The sequence below is a fragment of the Bufo bufo genome, chromosome 10, assembly GCF_905171765.1.
Source record: "Bufo bufo chromosome 10, aBufBuf1.1, whole genome shotgun sequence".
Taxonomy (NCBI): Eukaryota; Metazoa; Chordata; class Amphibia; order Anura; family Bufonidae; genus Bufo; species Bufo bufo.
The window spans coordinates 74,726,141-74,744,725 of NC_053398.1; the positions used below are offsets into that span (position 1 = coordinate 74,726,141).

The 18,585-nt window shown below is 45.4% G+C and overlaps 1 protein-coding gene across 2 annotated transcripts in view; it reads left to right on the forward strand.

Annotated features, from left to right (window-relative positions):
- Positions 1–18,585, forward strand: part of LOC120981206 (phosphomethylethanolamine N-methyltransferase-like) — a 345,872-nt gene that overhangs the window by 194,596 nt on the left and 132,691 nt on the right. For both annotated transcript variants that reach the window (XM_040410746.1, XM_040410747.1), the window contains one exon: positions 4,870–4,959. In XM_040410746.1, the coding sequence (XP_040266680.1) occupies positions 4,870–4,959 (90 nt within the window). The remainder of the gene's footprint in view (positions 1–4,869; positions 4,960–18,585) is intronic.

The window sequence follows — 18,585 nt, forward strand, 5'->3', positions numbered from 1 at the left end:
AAGGTTGGAGATTATTATGTCAGGCTCATTGGGTTAAAATGGCAGACTTTACATGTTAAAAGGAGGGTGATGCTTGAAATCATTGATCTTCCATTGTTAACCATGGTGACCTGCAAAGAAACGCGTGCAGCCATCATTGCGTTGCATAAAAATGGCTTCACAGGCAAGGCTATTGTGGCTACTAAGATTGCACCTCAATCAACAATTTATAAGATCATCAAGAACTTCAAGGAAAGAGGTTCAATTCTTGTTAAGGTTTCAGGGCTACCAAGAAAGTCCAGCAAGCGCCAGGATAGTCTCCTAAAGAGGATTCAGCTGCGGGATCGGAGTGCCACCAGTGCAGAGCTTGCTCAGGAATGGCAGCAGGCAGGTGTGAGGCGAAGACTTTTGGAAGATGGCCTGGTGTCAAGAAGGGCAGCAAAGAAGCCACTTCTCTCCAAAAAAAACATCAGGGACAGATTGATCTTCTGCAGAAAGTATGGTGAATGGACTGCTGAGGACTGGGGCAAAGTCATATTCTCCGATGAAGCCTCTTTCCAATTGTTTGGGGCATCTGGAAAAAAGGCTTGTCCGGAGAAGAAAAGGTGAGTGCTACCATGAGTCCTGTGTCATGCCAACAGTAAAGCATCCTGAGACCATTCATGTGTGGGGATGCTTCTCATCCAAGGGAGTGGGGCTCACTCACAATTTTGCCCAAAAACACAGCCATGAATAAAGAATGGTACCAAAACACCCTCCAACAGCAACTTCTTCCAACAATCCAACAACAGTTTGGTGAAGAACAATGCATTTTCCAGCACGATGGAGCACCGTGCCATAAGGCAAAAGTGATAACTAAGTGGCTCAGGGACCAAAACGTTGACATTTTGGGTCCATGGCCTGGAAACTCCCCAGATCTTGACTTGTGGTCAATCCTCAAGAGGCGGGTGGACAAACAAAAACCCACTAATTCTGACAAACTCCAAGAAGTGATTATGAAAGAATGGGTTGCTATCAGTCAGGAATTGGCCCAGAAGTTGATTGAGAGCATGCCCAGTCGAATTGCAGAGGTCCTGAAAAAGAAGGGCCAACACTGCAAATACTGACTCTTTGCATAAATGTCATGTAATAGTCGATAAAAGCCTTTGAAACGTATGAAGTGCGTGTAATTATATTTCACTACATCACAGAAACAACTGAAACAAAGATCTAAAAGCAGTTTAGCAGCAAACTTTGTGAAAACTAATATTTGTGTCATTCTCAACTTTTGGCCACGACTGTACATCCCATCACTTACTGTCTACAGGCTCTGCCCTCATATGTATCTAATCCTATCCTGTGTGATACAACCTGCTGAGCTGTGTATCTAATCCCATCACTGACCGTCTGCAGGCTCTTCCCTCACCATCCCCAGAGTGTGAAAAACAGCTTGAATCAACAAGCGTATCCAATCACATCTGTATTTAATCCTCTCCTGTGTGATACAGCCTGCTGAGCTGTGCATCTAATCGCATCACTGACAGTGCACAGACTCTTCCTTCACTAACTCCGGAGTGTGATAAACAGCTGGAATTAGCAAGCGTATCCAATTACATCCTTATCTAATCCTATTCTGTACGTGTGCCTGATACACATCTTGTTGTGTGCGATACTGCCTGCTGAAGTGTATATCTAATCCCATCTTCTATGATACTGCCTGCTAAAATGTGTATCTAGTCCCATTTTGTATGACACAGCCTGCCGAGTGGTGTATCTAAGTCTATCTTGTTTGATCCTGCCTGCTGAGCTGTTTATCTAAACCCTTATGCACATGACCGTATCCATTTTGCGATCCACATTTTTTGCAGTCCCATTGAGTTCTATGAATTTGAGGTCCTCATTTTGAAGGAGAATAGGACATGTTCTGTCTTTACTGGAACTGACATACGGATGTAAAAAACACACTGATGACATTCCTGTGCTTTCCACATCCGTATGTCAGTTCTGCGAAATATAACATGTCCTATTCTGGTCCTCATAATACAGATCTAAAACCCATAGAAGTCAATGGTACTGCAAAAAAAAAAAAAGGGGGGGGGGGGGGAAATCACACACCGACAACAACCTTATTTAGTGGATCCGCAACTTGCAGACCGCAAAACAGATACGGTTCTGTGCACGAGCCCTATCAGTTATACTCAGAACCCATAACAGTGACGTCCACAGTGCCCCCTTGTTTGCCATCCACTGTGCCATCCTCATTGCCCCAAAGGGCCATCCGCAGTTCCACAGTGGCCCCAGTGCTAGTCAGTGCCCCCAGTGAGATCCTCAGCATAGCGATCAGCCACTGTGGCTGATCGCTATGCTGTCACTCCTGCACAGCGCTTACATCGCGCTGTGCAGGAGTCAGTTCAGGCTTCACAAAGAAGCCTGTACACTGCAGAGAGCGGCCGGCAATCCCGCTCATGCGCACTAACATTCAGCATAGTGCACTTGTGTGGTGAGTTAAGAGGACCGCCCGGCGCCTTCTTCAGCAGGAGGCAGTGACATCACTCGTGATCCGTCTCCTGCTCAAGAAAGGAAGAGAAGGCAAGGAAGACGGACTTCAGCCGGAAGCAAAGAAAAGCTATCTGGAAGGACCACGTGACTGGGAGGCAGATCAAGAATGGCTGCACTCTGGAAGTTAAGTATGGGACCAATAATCTTTCCTCCACAGGTTAGCCTTTAATACCCCCAAAAAAGGTTAAGCCTGGAGAACCCCTTTAATACGGTTGAAAAAAGACGTACTGTAAGGCTGGGTTCACATCACGTTTTTCCCTTTCGTTTAACGTATACAAAAACACATGTAAGGGCTCTGTGCCCGTGCTGCAGACCGCAATTTGCCATGGGGCAGCCGAATGCGGATCGCGGGCCCATTCACTTGAATGGGGTCCGCATCAGATGGTCTGCACCGCAAAAAAGTAATGCATGCACTACTTCTTTGCGGTGCGGTGCAAAGACATGTACAGTAAAACCACGGAAGCACTCCGTAGTGCTTCCGATCCATGCCTTCGTTCTGCATCTCCTGGATTGTTTACCCATTCAAGTGAATGGGTCCGTGATGCGGAATGCACACAGCCGGTGCCCGTGTATTGTAGACCTGCTGTATGCGGGCCGCAGCATGGGCACTGTGCCCTTGCGTTCGTGGGCATAAGCCCTTAAACAGATGCCTCACAGTGGAATCTGTTCACCATACAGTTCTATTGTAAAAAAAAAAAAAAAATTTTTTACTGGACTCTGCAGGATACAAGAATGTTGTGTGCTGCGTTTTTGTATCCTTTTTTCTAATGTATACCTGAAATGGAGGCATAAAACGTAATGTGAACCCCAAGTTCATCACGTTCAACCAAGGAATGGGATGCAAATCCCAGAAAGGATTTTTTTCTGTAGATTTGCTTTCCTGATTAGATTGTATATGTGTATATATGGACCTCATGTACCCATCTTGACCATGATATGAAACATTGCCCCATGCATGAAATTTCATAAATCCCTGGTTTCTATGGGTTTTGTCCGTTGATTTGTTATCCTGACCAACTTTGCATATATAACAACTTCTATCCATTTGTGAGGGGCTTTGCTACTTATATTTTATTCACCTGAGATTGCTGACTCCCCCCTTTGGGGGAGGGGACCCTATGGGCAAGCATGCTATAAAAGGTGTATTCAGACATGAGTATTAGGGATGAGCGAATAGACTACGGATGAAACATCCGAAGTCGATTCGCATAAAAGCTTAATTTCAATACGGTACGGAGTGAGCGCTCCATACAGTATTAGAATGTATTGGCTCCGATGAGCTGAAGTTATTACTTTGCGACGTCTTGCGAGACTTTGTATAATAACCTCAGAAATTGATTTATACTGTAAAAAAATATTTACCAAACTCTGGTTCGGTTCCAAGTGGTACCTTGGAACGAACCCAATTTCGGGAAATGTTTTTTCTTACAGTATAAATCCAGGCATGCTCAACCTATGGCCCTCCAGCTGTTGCAAAACTACAACTCCCACAATGCCCTGCTGTAGGCAGATAGCTGGAGTCTATTCGGGCATGATGGGAGTTGTGGTTTTGCAACAGCTGGAGGGCCGCAGGTTGAGCATGCCTGGTATACAGTGTTCGCCAGCGAACACATGCAATCTGCCATCTTAACTGACAAGTCTGGCGAGGCACAGGTAAGTCCTTACCTGTGCGCGAGGCAGTCTGAAATGAAATGCAGTCTCCAGGAGCAGGCAGTTCCGAGAACAGCCTCCGGGGGCAGTTCTCGGAACTGCCTGCTCCTAGAGACCGCATTTCATTTCAGACCGGCTCACTCACAGGTAAGGACTTACCTGTGCCTCGCCGGACTTGTCAGTTAAGATGGCAGATCGCATGTGTTCACTGGCGAACACTGCGAACTGCCCATCACTACTGGTATAAATCAGTTTCTGAAGTTATTATGCAAAGTCTCACAAGACGTCGCAGAGTAATAACCAGCACATTGGAGCCAATACATTCTAATACTGTACAGAGCGCTCACTCCAAACAGTATTGAAACAAATTTTTATGCGATTCGACATCAGATGTTTCATCCAAAGTCTATTCACTCATCCCTAATGAGTATGTATGCTATAAGGAGGGATGAAGTGTTAAATGCATGCTAAGGGATTATTCCAGGATTTAACCTTTTGCTGATGGAACACAGCTGACACCGGTGTGTCTGGTTTCCTTTTGAGCACCATGTGAACTGAGGAGGGGTGGCAGGATCTGACGTGAGTGGGCAACACATCGGTTTTATTTTTGTTTAACATAATAAAGAATGCCAGAGCATAAAATAGTGTCCCTAAGAAAAATAAATATTCATTTTTCTGCAAAAAACTGTGTTTCACTTGCAGGAGTTTATTGCCATGCTAAACCTTGTTCCTGGTCAGCGAGTCATTGATGTGGGCTGTGGCATTGGAGGAGGAGACCTCTATATGGCTAAGGTAAGGCTACAGTGCCTTATAAATTAATCTAAACAACATTTCTTAGGCCCCTTGCAGACGAGCGTGTCCGGATGCGTTGCATCTGCGATCAGGGAAAATCGTAAGTGCTTACGCAATTTAAGTCCGTTTTGACTGCGATTGTGTTCTGATGTTCAGTTTTTAATCGCACGGGTGCAATGCGTTTTGTATGCGCGTGATAAACTGACTGTGGTACCCAAACTTCACTGAAGTTAGGGTTAGGTGTTCTGTATATTTTATTATTTTCCTTTATTATTTTCCCTTATAACATGTTGTATAAGGGAAAATAATAGCAATAATAGCATATTTTTTTTTTAAATTAACTCCCCTCATCCTGTTCGCGCAGCCGGCATCATCTTGTTTCAGGACCTGCAAAAGGACTATTGATGACATAATCGCGCTCACCACGTGGTGAGCGCGGTGACGTCAGCGCAGGTCCTGCTGAATGAAGATAGAAATCCTGTTGTTCGCACAATCATCATCATCATCATCCTGCAAAAAGACCTTTGACGGAATCGAGCGCGGTGACGTCAGCTCGATTACGTCAAAAGGTCTTTTTGCAGGTCTTGAAAGAAGAAAAAGATGATGCCGGCTGCGCGAACAACAGGATGAGGCAAGTTATTTTTATTTTTTTATTTTTTTAACCCCTCAAGCCACATTTTAGTAAGCATTCTGTATTACGAATGCCATTATTTTCCCTTATTTCTATGGGGCCTGCGTTGCGTGAAAAACACAGAATATAAAACTGTCACGGTGGCGAGTGGGGAAAACCCCCCACCATACAATGTCACCAATTACTAAGCCATAGGCAGGGAAAAGGGAGCTGGTCACCTCCTAAAGCTTCCCTCAAATAGCCCTAGTCTCCGGGCTGTATGAGTCACCTTCAATGGTAAGGGGGCTCATACCCACGAACCTAGAAGTCTAGGAATCCCTGCATTACCCTCAACATCGTGACAGGGCAGAGACCTCCTGTTCATCCATCACCACGGAGGAAAGGCGTCTCCAGAGGCCCAGTAGCTGACCAGGAGAAAGACAGAATGCAGCAACTGCACGGCAGGTAAAAACAGAACACTAGCAACAACCAACACTTACCTGCCACAGCAGAGATGGAAAGACAGCACCAAACACCTACCCGGACCTCCATGCAAACACCTGATGCACGGAAGCTCCAGGCAGTGCTGCATACAGGCTTATGATTCACCCCTCCGGGAAACAGCCCCCTTCCAGAGGTAACACACACAAAAGGGGAAAACATCAAGCGTCCATGCAGGCCAGTACACACCTACATGAAACAAACCTCCAACTCAAACCCACACCAGGAGGAAACACACAGTTTGACATTGCAATGAACATCAATGTCAAACTTGGATGGCCCTCAGATCTCATCCACACACAGCACAAACATCTCACATGCAAGGCAGACAAACCAAACTGATCACAGTCTCCAAGCCAAAGTATATAAAGAGACATGAGACCACACCCAACTCACCACTTTGCTCCAGCCAGTGAATTAACCCCACGCACACCAGATAGGGAAGGGAAAAAAACAAAAGGGAAATTGCACACACAAGCAAAGGCAACAGCATGCGTGACAGGCTTATGGTTCACCGAAAATGTAACAGACAAATTAGTGAATTTTTAAACCTGTCTACTAGGTAGAGTAGTGGTATATCACACCCAAAAATTGGTGAATTTCCCCCTAAAATGTAACAGACAAATTAGTGATTTTTGTTTTACCTGTCTACTAGGTAGAGCAGTGGTATATCACACCCAAAAATTGCTGAATTTCACCTGAAAATTTAACAAACAAATTAGTGAAATGACATAAAATAAAATACGTACAAAAAAAAAAAAAAACTTGATTTATGAGGTGGAGGTCCATATGTACTAGGAGTTTGAGCAGGCGGTGGGCGTAGCGGTGAAGGTGGAAGCAGCGGTGGAGGAGGACAAGGTAGCCAACACTGGTTTTTGGTTTTAACTTTTTTTTTTTTTTTTTTTATTAGGGTACACTCCAAAAGAGTGTGTGAGTTTGAGTTGGAGGTTTGTGATATGTCTGGATGTTTGTTTCATGTAGGTGTGTACTGGCCTGCATGGACGTTTGATGTTTTCCCCTTTTGTGTGTGTTACCTCCTGAAGGGGGCTGTTTCCCGGAGGGGTGAACCATAAGCACTGCCTGGAGCTTCCGTGCATCAGGTGTTTGCATGGAGGTCCGGGTAGATGTTTGGTGCTGTCTTACCATCTCTGCTGTGGCAGGCACACAGCAAAACCCGTGACACTGCCACAACATGCCAAAACAGCAACACGTTGCCACCGGCAACAGCAAGTGTGGCAACAGTGTCACAGCACACACCATAGACTGTGACAAGAACATGCTGCGATTTTCACGCAACGCACAAGTGATGCGTGAAAAGCACCGCTCATCTGAACATCCCCATTGAAGTGAATGGGTCTGGATTCAGTGCGGGTGCAATGCGTTCACCTCACGCATTACACCCGCATGGAATTCTCGCCCGTGTGAAAGGGGCCTTATAAGGCCTCTTCTGACCATTACGTATTGGCTCGGGATGCGTTGAGGGTGCGTTCAGTGAAACTCCCACCATTCTGCAAGCAAGTTCAGTCAGTTTTGTCTGCGATTGCGTTTAGTTTTTTCCACGCGGGTGCAATGCGTTTTGATGCGTTTTTCACGCGCGTGATAAAAACTGAAAGGTTTACAAACAACATCTCTTAGCAACCATCAGTGAAAAACGCATTGTATCCGCACTTGCTTCCAGATGCAATGCGTTTTTCACTGAAGCCCCATTCTCTTATGTGGGGCCAGGGCTGCATGAAAAACGCAGAATATAGAACATGCTGCGTTTTTCGCGCAATGCAGAACTGATTAATTGAAATGAATGGGTCAGGATTCAGTGCTGGTGCTATGCGTTCACGTCACGCATTGGATTCACGCATGCCAGGTTTATTGCAGACATTTTGAACACCTTGTTAGCTAAAAATATTCCTCATGATCTCCTAACCCCCCCTCCCCCCCAAACACATGTATACTTGCATTATCCAAGTGGGTACGTGTCCTTAACCCTTTTCTGGACCTTAAATAATCGAAATAACATTTCTTATAAAACTGGATTCACACATGCCAGGTTTATTGCAGACATTTTGAACACCTTGACTGAATAACTGTTCAATTTATCTCAATAGAGTTATTTGTGGAGCACGTGCATGGCCCATTTAGATTATTGGTAAATTCACTGAAGTTTCTGCAAAAAATCTGCTTTAGGCCTCTTACACACGACCGTATGTATTTAACGGAACAGCTGGCCCCTAATAGAACAGTACTATGCTTGTCCTTATTGCGGACAATAATAGGATATGTTCTATTTTTTTGCGGAATGGAAACGGAATGCACACGGAGTACCTTCCGTTTTTTTTTTGCGGACCCATTGAAATGAATGGTTCCGTATACGGTCTGCAAAAAAAACTGAACGAAAACGGAATGAAAATACGTTCATGTGCAAGAGGCTTTATTTGAATTAATTCTAAGATGTCGGACAAATTTGTGTTGGCTACAAATATTCCTCCTGATCCCCCCCCTTCCCAACAGATGTATGATAGCATTATCCAAGTGTGTCTACATATTCGTAACCCTTTCAGGAACCTGCCATATTTCACATTAAGGACCAGGATGTTTTTTTAAAATTTGACATGTGTCACTTTACGTGGTAATATCTTTGGAACTCTTTTACTTATCCAAGCATTTCTGAGAGTGTTTTCTTGTGACTAGAGTTGAGCGGACACCTGGATGTTCAGGTTAGACGGGTTTGGCCGAACTTCACAAAAAAGTTCGGGACCCGAACTTGACCCTGAACCCGAACCCCATTGAAGTCAATGTGGACCTGAACTTTGGAGCACTAAAATGGCTCTAAAAAAGTCATGGAAAGGGCTAGAGGTCTGCAAATGCCATACAAATGTGGTTAAGAGCATGGCAAGTGCTCTGGAAACAAATGTGGATAGGAAAATGACTTTAAATAACATAAAATACATAAAAAAAAATATATAATCTTGATCTAGGAGGACGAGGTCCATATGGAGTAGGAGGTTGAGGAGGCAGTGGATGTGTCGGTGTAGGTGAAAGCGGCAGTGGAGGAGGAGGAGGTAGCCTACACACTGCTTTTTGTTTTAAATGTATTTTTATTTTTTAAAATTAGGGTACACCCAAAAACATTGGGAAATATAATCTGTGATAACCCCTCCAGTCGTGCTAAACACACGTTCAGACAATACACTGGTTGCAGTGCAGGTCAGCACCTCCAAGGCGTAAAGGGCAAGCTCAGGCCATGTGCCCAATTTGGAGACCCAGGAGTTGAAGGGGGCAGATCCGTCATTCATTACCTGTAGGCATGTGCACTCCACCATGTTGCTGAAATGCTGCCTCCTGCTAAGACATTCCATATCAGCTGATGGTGCTGGTTGTTGTGGCATGCTGACAAAGTTTTTCCACATTTCGGCCATTTTAACCCTGCCTTCTGAGGTGCTGGCGGTGCCCCAGCTGCGTTGGCGACCTCTTCCTGCTCCTCTGCCTTTGCCTTGTGCTTCCACTGTGCCCCCCGCTGTCAGGTGGGAATGCCACCAGCACCGCGTCTACCAGCATGCGCTTGTACTCGCGCATCTTACGATCACGCTCCAGTGAGGGAATTAAGGATGGTACGTTGTCCTTGTAACGGGGGTCCAGCAGCGTGGCCACCCAGTAAACAGCACAAGTTAGAATGTGGGCAACTCGGCAGTCGTTGCGGAGACACTGCAGCATTATAATCGCTCATGTGTGCCAGGCTGCCCAGAGGCAACGAAAAGCTGTCCTCTGTGTGAGGTGTATCATCTGTGTCCTCTCTATTCCCCCATCCACGCACGAGTGATGGCCATGAGCTGGTCTGGGTGCCACCCTGCTGTGTACATAGTTCCTCCTCCTCATCCTCCACCTCATCATCCTCCAGAACTGTGCCCTGGCTGGACAATTGTGTACCTGGCGTTTGTGGGTGCAGGAACCCACCCTCGGAGCCACTTGTGAATGACTGGCTGGAAACCCTATGAAATGATCCCTCTTCCTCTTCCTCCTCCTCCTCCTGTGCCACATCCTCTACCATCATCGCCAGCAGCGTTTTTTCAAGGAGGCATAGAAGTGGGATAGTAACGCTGAGAACGGCGTTATCGGCACTGGCCATATTGGTGGAGTACTCGAAACAGCGCAACAAGGATCACAGGTCTCGCATGGAGGCCCAGTCATTGATGGTGAAGTGGTGCTGTTCCGCAGAGCGACTCACCCGTGTGTGCTGCAGCTGAAAATCCAGTATCGCCTGCTGCTGCTCGCACAGTCTGGCCAGCATGTGCAAGGTGGAGTTCCACCTTGTGGGCACCTCACATATGAGGCGATGAGCGGGAATGCCGAAGTTACGCTGCAGCGCTGACAGGCGAGCAGCAGCAGGGTGAGAACGCCGAAAGCACGCACAGACGGCCCGTACTTTATGCAGCAGCTCCAAATTCAGCACATGCGCCAGGCAAGGGATGTGCGTCAAATCGGCTCGTCCCAGAGCTGCTACGAGATTTTGCTCATTATCGCACACTACCAGACCGGGCTTGAGGCTCACTGGCACCAACCACTCATCGGTCTGTTGTTCAAGGCCCATCCACAGCTCCTGCGCGGTGTGGGGTTTGTCCCCCAAACAGATAAGTTTTAAAACTGCCTGCTGTCGTTTACCCCTGGCTGTGCTGAAGTTGGTGGTGAAGGTGTTACGCTGACCGGATGAGGAGCCGGTAGAGGATGAGGAAGCGGAGTAGGAAGCAACAAAAGGCAAACTGAAGCGCCTGCAATCCTCGGTGGTGGAAGGACATGCGGCAAACTGCTATCCGCCTCAGGCCCAGCCGCCACTGCATTTACCCAGTCTGCTATTATGGAGATATAATGTCCCTGACCGTGCTTACTGGTCCACATATCCGTAGTGAGGTGCACCTTGCTACAGATGGCGTTGCACAGTGCACACCTGATTTTGTTCCCCACTTGGTTGTGCAGGGAAGGGATGGCACGCCTGGAAAAGTAGTGGCGGCTGGGCACGACGTACTGTGGGACAGCCACCGCCATAAGGCTTTTAAAACTCTCCGTCTCCACCAGACGGAATGACAGCATTTTAAAGGCCAGCAATTTTGAAATGCTGGCATTCAGGGCTAGGGATCGCGGGTGGGTAGCGGGCTACTTCCTCTTCCACTCCACTGTTTGGGAGATGGAGAGCTGAATGCTTCTGTGGGACATTGTGGAGATGCTTTGTGACCCAGATGGTGGTGTTGCTGGCAGATCATCTGTTTGCGGGGTGGCATATCACTGCAGAGGTGGATGAAGAGGCCGAGACTGCAGCAGAAGAGGAAGCAGGAGGAGCCAGAGACCTGTCTTGGTTTTTGAAGTGTCTACTCCACTGCAGCTCGTGCTTTGCACTTAGATGCCTGGTCATGCAGGTTGTGCTCAGGTTGAGAACGTTTATACCTCGCTTCAGGCACTGATTGCACAGCATGCAAACCACTCGTGTCTTGTCGTCAGCACATTGTCTGAAGAACTGCCATGCCAGGGAACTCCTTGGAGCTCGCTTTGGTGTGCTCGGTCCCTTGCTGCGGTAGGCAGTAGCAGGCATACTGTCTAGGGCAGGGGTGCACAACCTGCGGCCCGCGGGCCGCATGCGGCCCCCAGAGCCATGGTTTGCGGCCCCCACCCTGCTGGGCAGAAACACAGCTGATCCTTCAATCAGCTGTGTTTCTGCACAGAGTGCCGCACAGCAGATGGATCACAGGTTTTGCTCCTGCACTGTATCAGGAGCAGAAAGGGTCCCCGGCTATTAGTGAGAGCGGGGAAGCCGAGCAGAAGCGCTTTATTAGCGCTTCTGCCTTCTCCTCTATGAGCGCTCTGCAGTGTAGACCCAGCGATCACGTGATCTCTGGGTGTCTCGGGAACAGAGGAGCGCTGCCCTGGTACAAAGCCTCCGCAGCAGGCTGGTTTCCCTGTAACTGGGGCTCCTTTGGATGCTCCAGTTACAGTAGAAATAGTACAAAAAAAAGTCACTTATTGTCTCCCAAAGGTCTTTCAGTGACCTTAGTTTACCCTTATGTGGTAAAAATATATTAAAAAAAAAAAGTTAAAAAAGGATTAAAAAAAATTTGAAAAATAAATAAAAAAAGGAAAAAAGTGCTTAATAAAAGAGAGTGTTCACTGTCCCACCACAGTCTTTTTATGAAAAAGTGCAAAATTTAAAAAAGTGACAGTGTCCCCCAAGGTCTTTTTATGACCTCTTGGGGGACATATTATATAGCAGAAATATATTAAGTTAAAAAAAAAATTCATACATAAAAGAAAAGACACCCACACCAATCAAAACCGTCACCATTACCGCCCAATTCACGTGAAACTTTTCATATTATATAGCAAAATACACAAAATAGAGAACTAATTATAATAATTTATTTTGGTGTCAGTTTGCATATTTAAAGAATAAGGAGCTATAGTTTGAAAAAATATATACTTTTAAAAAACGTTTTGTACAGTTTCCCCCAAATAAAAATTGTTGCAAAAATTATCTTGGTAGTCCAACAAATAAGATAGTTACAACCATTTGAACCACCACGCGTGCTAAATCACAAAAAAGTGCCTGGTCATTAAGGCCTTTTCGAGCCTGGTCATTCAAGCGTTAACCAATAGGCGCCTTCCACACTAGCAAGGTAATGTGCTTACTGGTTACTGCAGGACGCCTATAACTGGATTGGCAGGAGATGGTGATAACCAGTGAGCTCCGTCATCTACAGTGAAGGAAACCGCCGATTTATAAATAGGAGGCAGGATGGAAGGAAATGTTGCCACTTTTCTGGTAAAAATGAGGCCTGGAGCATGGCCTCTGAAATAGAAAATTCATAATTACCTGCTCCACTCCGCTCTGGTCCTCTGCACTGCCTCCGCTGCCTCCATCTTCCGGTTCCTGCTCTGTTTACACCTGACAGTGCATAACCATGGTCACTTGCATGGCTCCAGTCAATGACTGGCTTCAGCAGTGACACGCTGCTTGTGGCCACATCACCGCCTAAGCCAGTCATTGTCTGGAGTGGTGTATGACCATGTCCATGCACTGCCAGGTGTAAACAGCGGAGGCAGTTCGAAGAACCGGAGAGGCGGGGAGCAGGTAAGTATAACTCTTCGGTTTTAGGGGCTATGCTGCAGCACGATATTTGGGACAATTACTGGGAGCAAGTGTTCATAGGAGCACTTATATCTTATATCTGGCCGGTATAATCGTGCAGCTGATCAGTTGATAAACAAGGAATTGCTCATTTGTCGGCTGATTTGCATATTTTATCAGGATGAAAGATGTCCGATCATCTGCAGCACATCTCCCTGTGTAATCTAAATGAAGGCGGAATGACTGTGGCAGCGATCACTCCTCCCCAGTCACTTTGCACTGGCTTGTGTAATAGGCAGATGAGCGCTGATCAACATTTTTTTATTTGCGGCCCCTTGAAATAGAGCGATGTGACAATGCGGCCCCAGACCAAAAAAGGTTGTGCACCCCTGGTCTAGGGGATGGCCACTCCGCTTTTGCACCCTGCTTCCTCTTCTGTTGTGCTGGTGGCTTTGTGCGACTACCGCAGCTTCCTCCGAACTACATAGGTCACTCGCATGACCTTGATTCCATGTGGGGTCGAGGACCTCATTGTCCTCCACATCATCTTCCACCCAGTCTTCACCCCTGCCCTTCTTGTCGGTCTGCACACTTTCGAAAGCCCCAGCAGTTGGCACCCGTGTTTCGTCATCATCCGAGACGTGCTGCGATGGTCCTTCCATGTACTCATCTTGAAACATAAGTAGTTGGGCATCGGTGCACTCAATCTCTTCCACTTCTGGGGCAGGGCTAGGTGGATTGCCCTGGGAAACCCTGCTAACAGAGTCATCAAAAAGCAGAAGAGACTGCTGCATGACTTGGGGCTCAGACTGCTTGGCTGGGTGGGAGACAATGTGAAGGAACTGGAGGCACTGTCAGCAACCCAATCTACTATCACCTGTACTTGTTCTGGCCTCACCATTCGTAGAGCTGCATTAGGCCCGACCATATACCGCTACCACTACCCTCACACCTGAGGAAGGTGTTTCACTTGTGCGTGTAGCTGGCACAGATCGACCACATCCTCTCCCTGCAACAGGAGCTCCACCAACAACACCCCGACTGGGGCCACGTCCCTTATTTGACGCTCTCTTCATATTTCTCAATTTTAGGATCTTGCCCAAAATGGCTGTTTTTTTTAATAACAGAATAGAACAACAGTATCTAAAGGGTGTATCTCACAATGACATATGCAGCAAAGGCTGCAAAATTAAGATTTTTGCCCTAAATGGGTGTTTTTTTAATACCAGAATATGACAGCAGTATATAACGTTTGAATTTCACACGTACAGATGCAGACAAGGCCGTAAAGTATTTTGCCCAAAAAGGGTGTTTTTTTAATACCAGAATAGCACAGCAGTATCTAAAGCGTTTATCTCACACTGACAGATGCAGACAAGGCCGCAAATTAAGTATTTTGCCCAAAAAGGGTGTTTTTTAAAACCCAGAAAATTATAGCTGTATTTCTAGCTTAAATTGCACACTAACTAATGCGGCAGAGGCTTAAGATGAAGGTTATTGCCAAAAATTGGTGTTTTTTCAAAGCCAGAAAATTATTGAAGTATTTCAAACTTGTTTTTAACTATCACAGATGCAGCAAAGGCTGCAATATTAAGTACTTTGCCCAAAGTGGGTGCTTTTTTACTAACAGAATATGACAGCAGTATATAACGCTTGAATTTCACACTTACAGATGCAGCAAGGGCTGTAAAATTGTGTATTTTGCCAAAAATGGGTGTTTTTTAAAACCCAGAAAATTATAGCTGCATTTCTAGCTTAAATTGCACACTGTCTAATGCGGCAGAGGCCCAAGATAGAGGTTTTTGCCAAAAATGGGTGTTTTTTCAAAGCCAGAAAATTATTTAAGTATTTCAAGCTTGTTTTAACTTAACAATAACAATTGCAGCAAAGACTGCAATATTAAGTACTTTGCCCAAAGTGGGTGCTTTTTTACTAACAGAATATGACAGCAGTATATAACGCTTGAATTTCACACTTACAGATGCAGCAAGGGCTGTAAAATTGAGTATTTTGCCCAAAAAGGGTGTTTTTTTAAAATCCCAGAAAATTATAGCTGTATTTCTAGCTTTAATTGCACACTGACTAATGCTGCAAAAGCACCAGATGTAGGATATTGCCAAAAATGGGTGTTTTTTAATCCCAGATTATTATTGCAGTATTTCAAGCTTGGATTTTAATGTAACAAAAGCACATATGCAGTGCTTGTGCATTGAGATTGCATAAAATTTCCGCCGCCGCCCACCTAACTAACAGATTGATAAAAGTTATTTTTCTCTGTTACTGGGCTCAGGGTAGGGTAAAAAGATTGTGCACTGCGCCCACACAACTAAATCTCTGTAGATCGCTGAGTTCAATTGCAGTTCTGATTAAAGTTTCTTTCCTATTCTCTCCCTCACAGCAGCAGCATCCTCTCCCTACACTAGTAACAGCAGAATGACGTGCAGTGCTATGTGACTCCAGCTTATATAGAGGCTGGGTCACATGCTGCACTGGCCAATCACAGCCATGCCATTAGTAGGCATGGCTGTGATAGCTTCTAAGGGCACAGAGATAAATGCTTGTTGATTGGCTGCTCTGCAGCCTTTTAAAAAGCGCCAAGAAATCGCCGAACCTGAACCCGAACTTTTACTGAAATGTTCGGGTTCAGGTCGGTACAACCTGAATTTTACAGTTCGGGTTCACTCAACCCTACTTGTGACACATTGTACTTCATGATAGTGGTAAATTTCAGTCAATATTTTTCTTTTTTTTTTAAATCCCAAATTTACACAAAAATTTGAAAAATGTGCAACTTTACATATTTCAATTTCTCTGCTTTTAAAACAGATAGTGATGCCTCATACACTGAACAAAAATATAAACGCAACACTTTTTGTTTTGCTCCCATTTTGCATGAGCTGAACTCAAGATCTGAAACATTTTCTACATACACAAAAGACGCATTAGTCTCAAATATAGTTCACAAATCTGTCTAAATCTGTGTTAGTGAGCACTTCTCCTTTGCCGAGATAATTCATCCCACCTGATTAAACAGCATGAATATTGCACAGGTGTGCCTTAGACTTCCTACAATAAAAGACCACTCTGAAATGTGCAGTTTGATCACACAGCACAATGCCACAGATGTCACAATGTTTGAGAGATGTTGCCTGTGCAATGAATGCTCATTTCTCTACCATATGCCATCTCCAAAGGTGTTTCAGAGTATTTGGCAGTACATCCAACCGGCCTCACAACCGCACACCACGTGCAACCACATCAGCCCAGCACCTCCACACCCAGCATGTTCACCTCCATGATCGTCTGAGATCAGCCACCCAGACAGCTGCAGCAACAATCGGTTTGCATAACCAATGAATTTCTGCACAAACTGTCAGAAACCGTTTCAGGGAAGCTCATCTGCATGCTTGTCGTCCTCATCGGGCTCTGTACCTGACTGCAGTTCGTCGTCGGAACCGACTTGAGTGGGCAAATGCTCACATTCGATGGCGTCTGGCATGTTGGAGAGGCATTCTGTTCACGGATGAGTCCTGGTTTTCACTGTTCAGGGCAGATGGCAAACAGTGTGTGTGGCGTTGTGTGGGTGAGTGGTTTTCTGTCATCGTTGTGGATCGAGTGGCCCATGGTGGCGGTGGGGTTATGGCATGGGCAGGCGTATGTTATGGTGCATTTTATTGATGGCATTTTGAATGCACAGAGATACCGTGACGAGATCCTGAGGTCCATTGTTGTGCCATTCATCCACGACCATCACCTCATGTTGCAGCATGATAATGCACGGCCCCATATTGCAAGGATCTGTACACAATTCCTGGTAGCTGAAAACATTACCAGTTCTTGCATGGCCAGCATACTCACCGGACATGTCACCCAATGAGCAAGTTTGGGATGCTCTGGATCGGCGTATACGACAGCGTGTTCCAGTTCCTGTCAATATTCTGCAACTTCGCACATCTATTGAAGAGGAGTGGACCAACATTTCACAGGCCACAATCAACAACCTGATCAACTCTATGCAACGAAGATGTGTTGCACTGCGTGAGGCAAATGGTGGCCACACCAGATACTGACTGGTTTTCTGACTCCACCCAGTAAGACAAAACTGCACATTTCAGAGTGGTCTTTTATTGTGGGCAGTCTGAGGCACACCTGTGCAATATTCATGCTGTCAAATCAGCACCTGTGAGGTGGGATGGATTATCTCGGCAAAGGAGAAGTGCTCACAAACACAGATTTAGACAGATTTGGGAACAATAATCAGCTCATGCAAAATGGGAGCAAATCCGAAAGTGTTTTGTTTATATTTTTGTTCAATGTATAATAGCTATTACTTTGCATTTCACATATGTCTACTTTATGTTTGGATCATTTTGTGAATGCCATTTTATTTTTTGGGGACGTAAGAAGGCAAAATGTATGCTAACTGATAGCATTAGTAAGACTGATCAGGATCCTGATCAGTCTTAAAAATGCCTGATCAGTCGAAAAAATGCATTGAAATGCCGGATCCGTCTTTCCGGTGTCATCCGGCAAAAACGGATCCGGCATTTATTTTTTCACCTTTTTTTCAGTCTGCGCATGCGCATACCGGAAGGACGTATCCGGCATTCCGGTATTCTGAATGCCGGATCTGGCGCTAATACATTCCTATGGGAAAAAATGCCGGATCCGGCATTCAGGCATGTCTTCAGTTTTTTTTAGCCGGAGATAAAACCGTAGCATGCTACGGTTTTCTCCTTTGCCTGATCAGTCAAAACGACTGAACTGAAGACATCCTGATGCAAACTGAACGGATTACTCTCCATTCAGAATGCATGGGGATAAAACTGATCAGTTCTTTTCCGGTATAGAGCCCCTGTGACGGAACTCTATGCCGGAAAAGAACAACGCAAGTGTGAAAGTAGCCTTACATAATAGAAACCACCCACAAATGGCCCCATTTTAGAAACTACACCCCTCAAGGTATTCAAAACTGATTTTACAAACTTTGTTAACCCTTTAGGTGTTCCACAAGAATTTAAAGGAAAATGCAGATTCAATTTCAGAATTTCACTTTTTTGGCAGATTTTCCATCTTAATCCATTTTTTTCCACTAACAAAGCAAGGGTTAACAGCCAAACAAAACTCAATATTTATTAACCTGATTCTGTAGTTTACAGAAACACCCTTTTTGTGATTGTAAACTGCTGTACAGGCACACGGCAGGGCGCAGAAGGAAAGAAGTGCCATATGGTTTTTGTAGGGCAGATTTGACTGGGATAATTTCAAGTTGACATGTCACATTTAAAGACCCCCTGATGCACCCCTAGAGTAGAAACTCCAAAAAAAGTGACCCCATTTTGGAAACTATGGGATGAGGTGGCAGTTTTGTTGGTACTATTTTAGGGTACATATGATTTTTGGTTGCTCT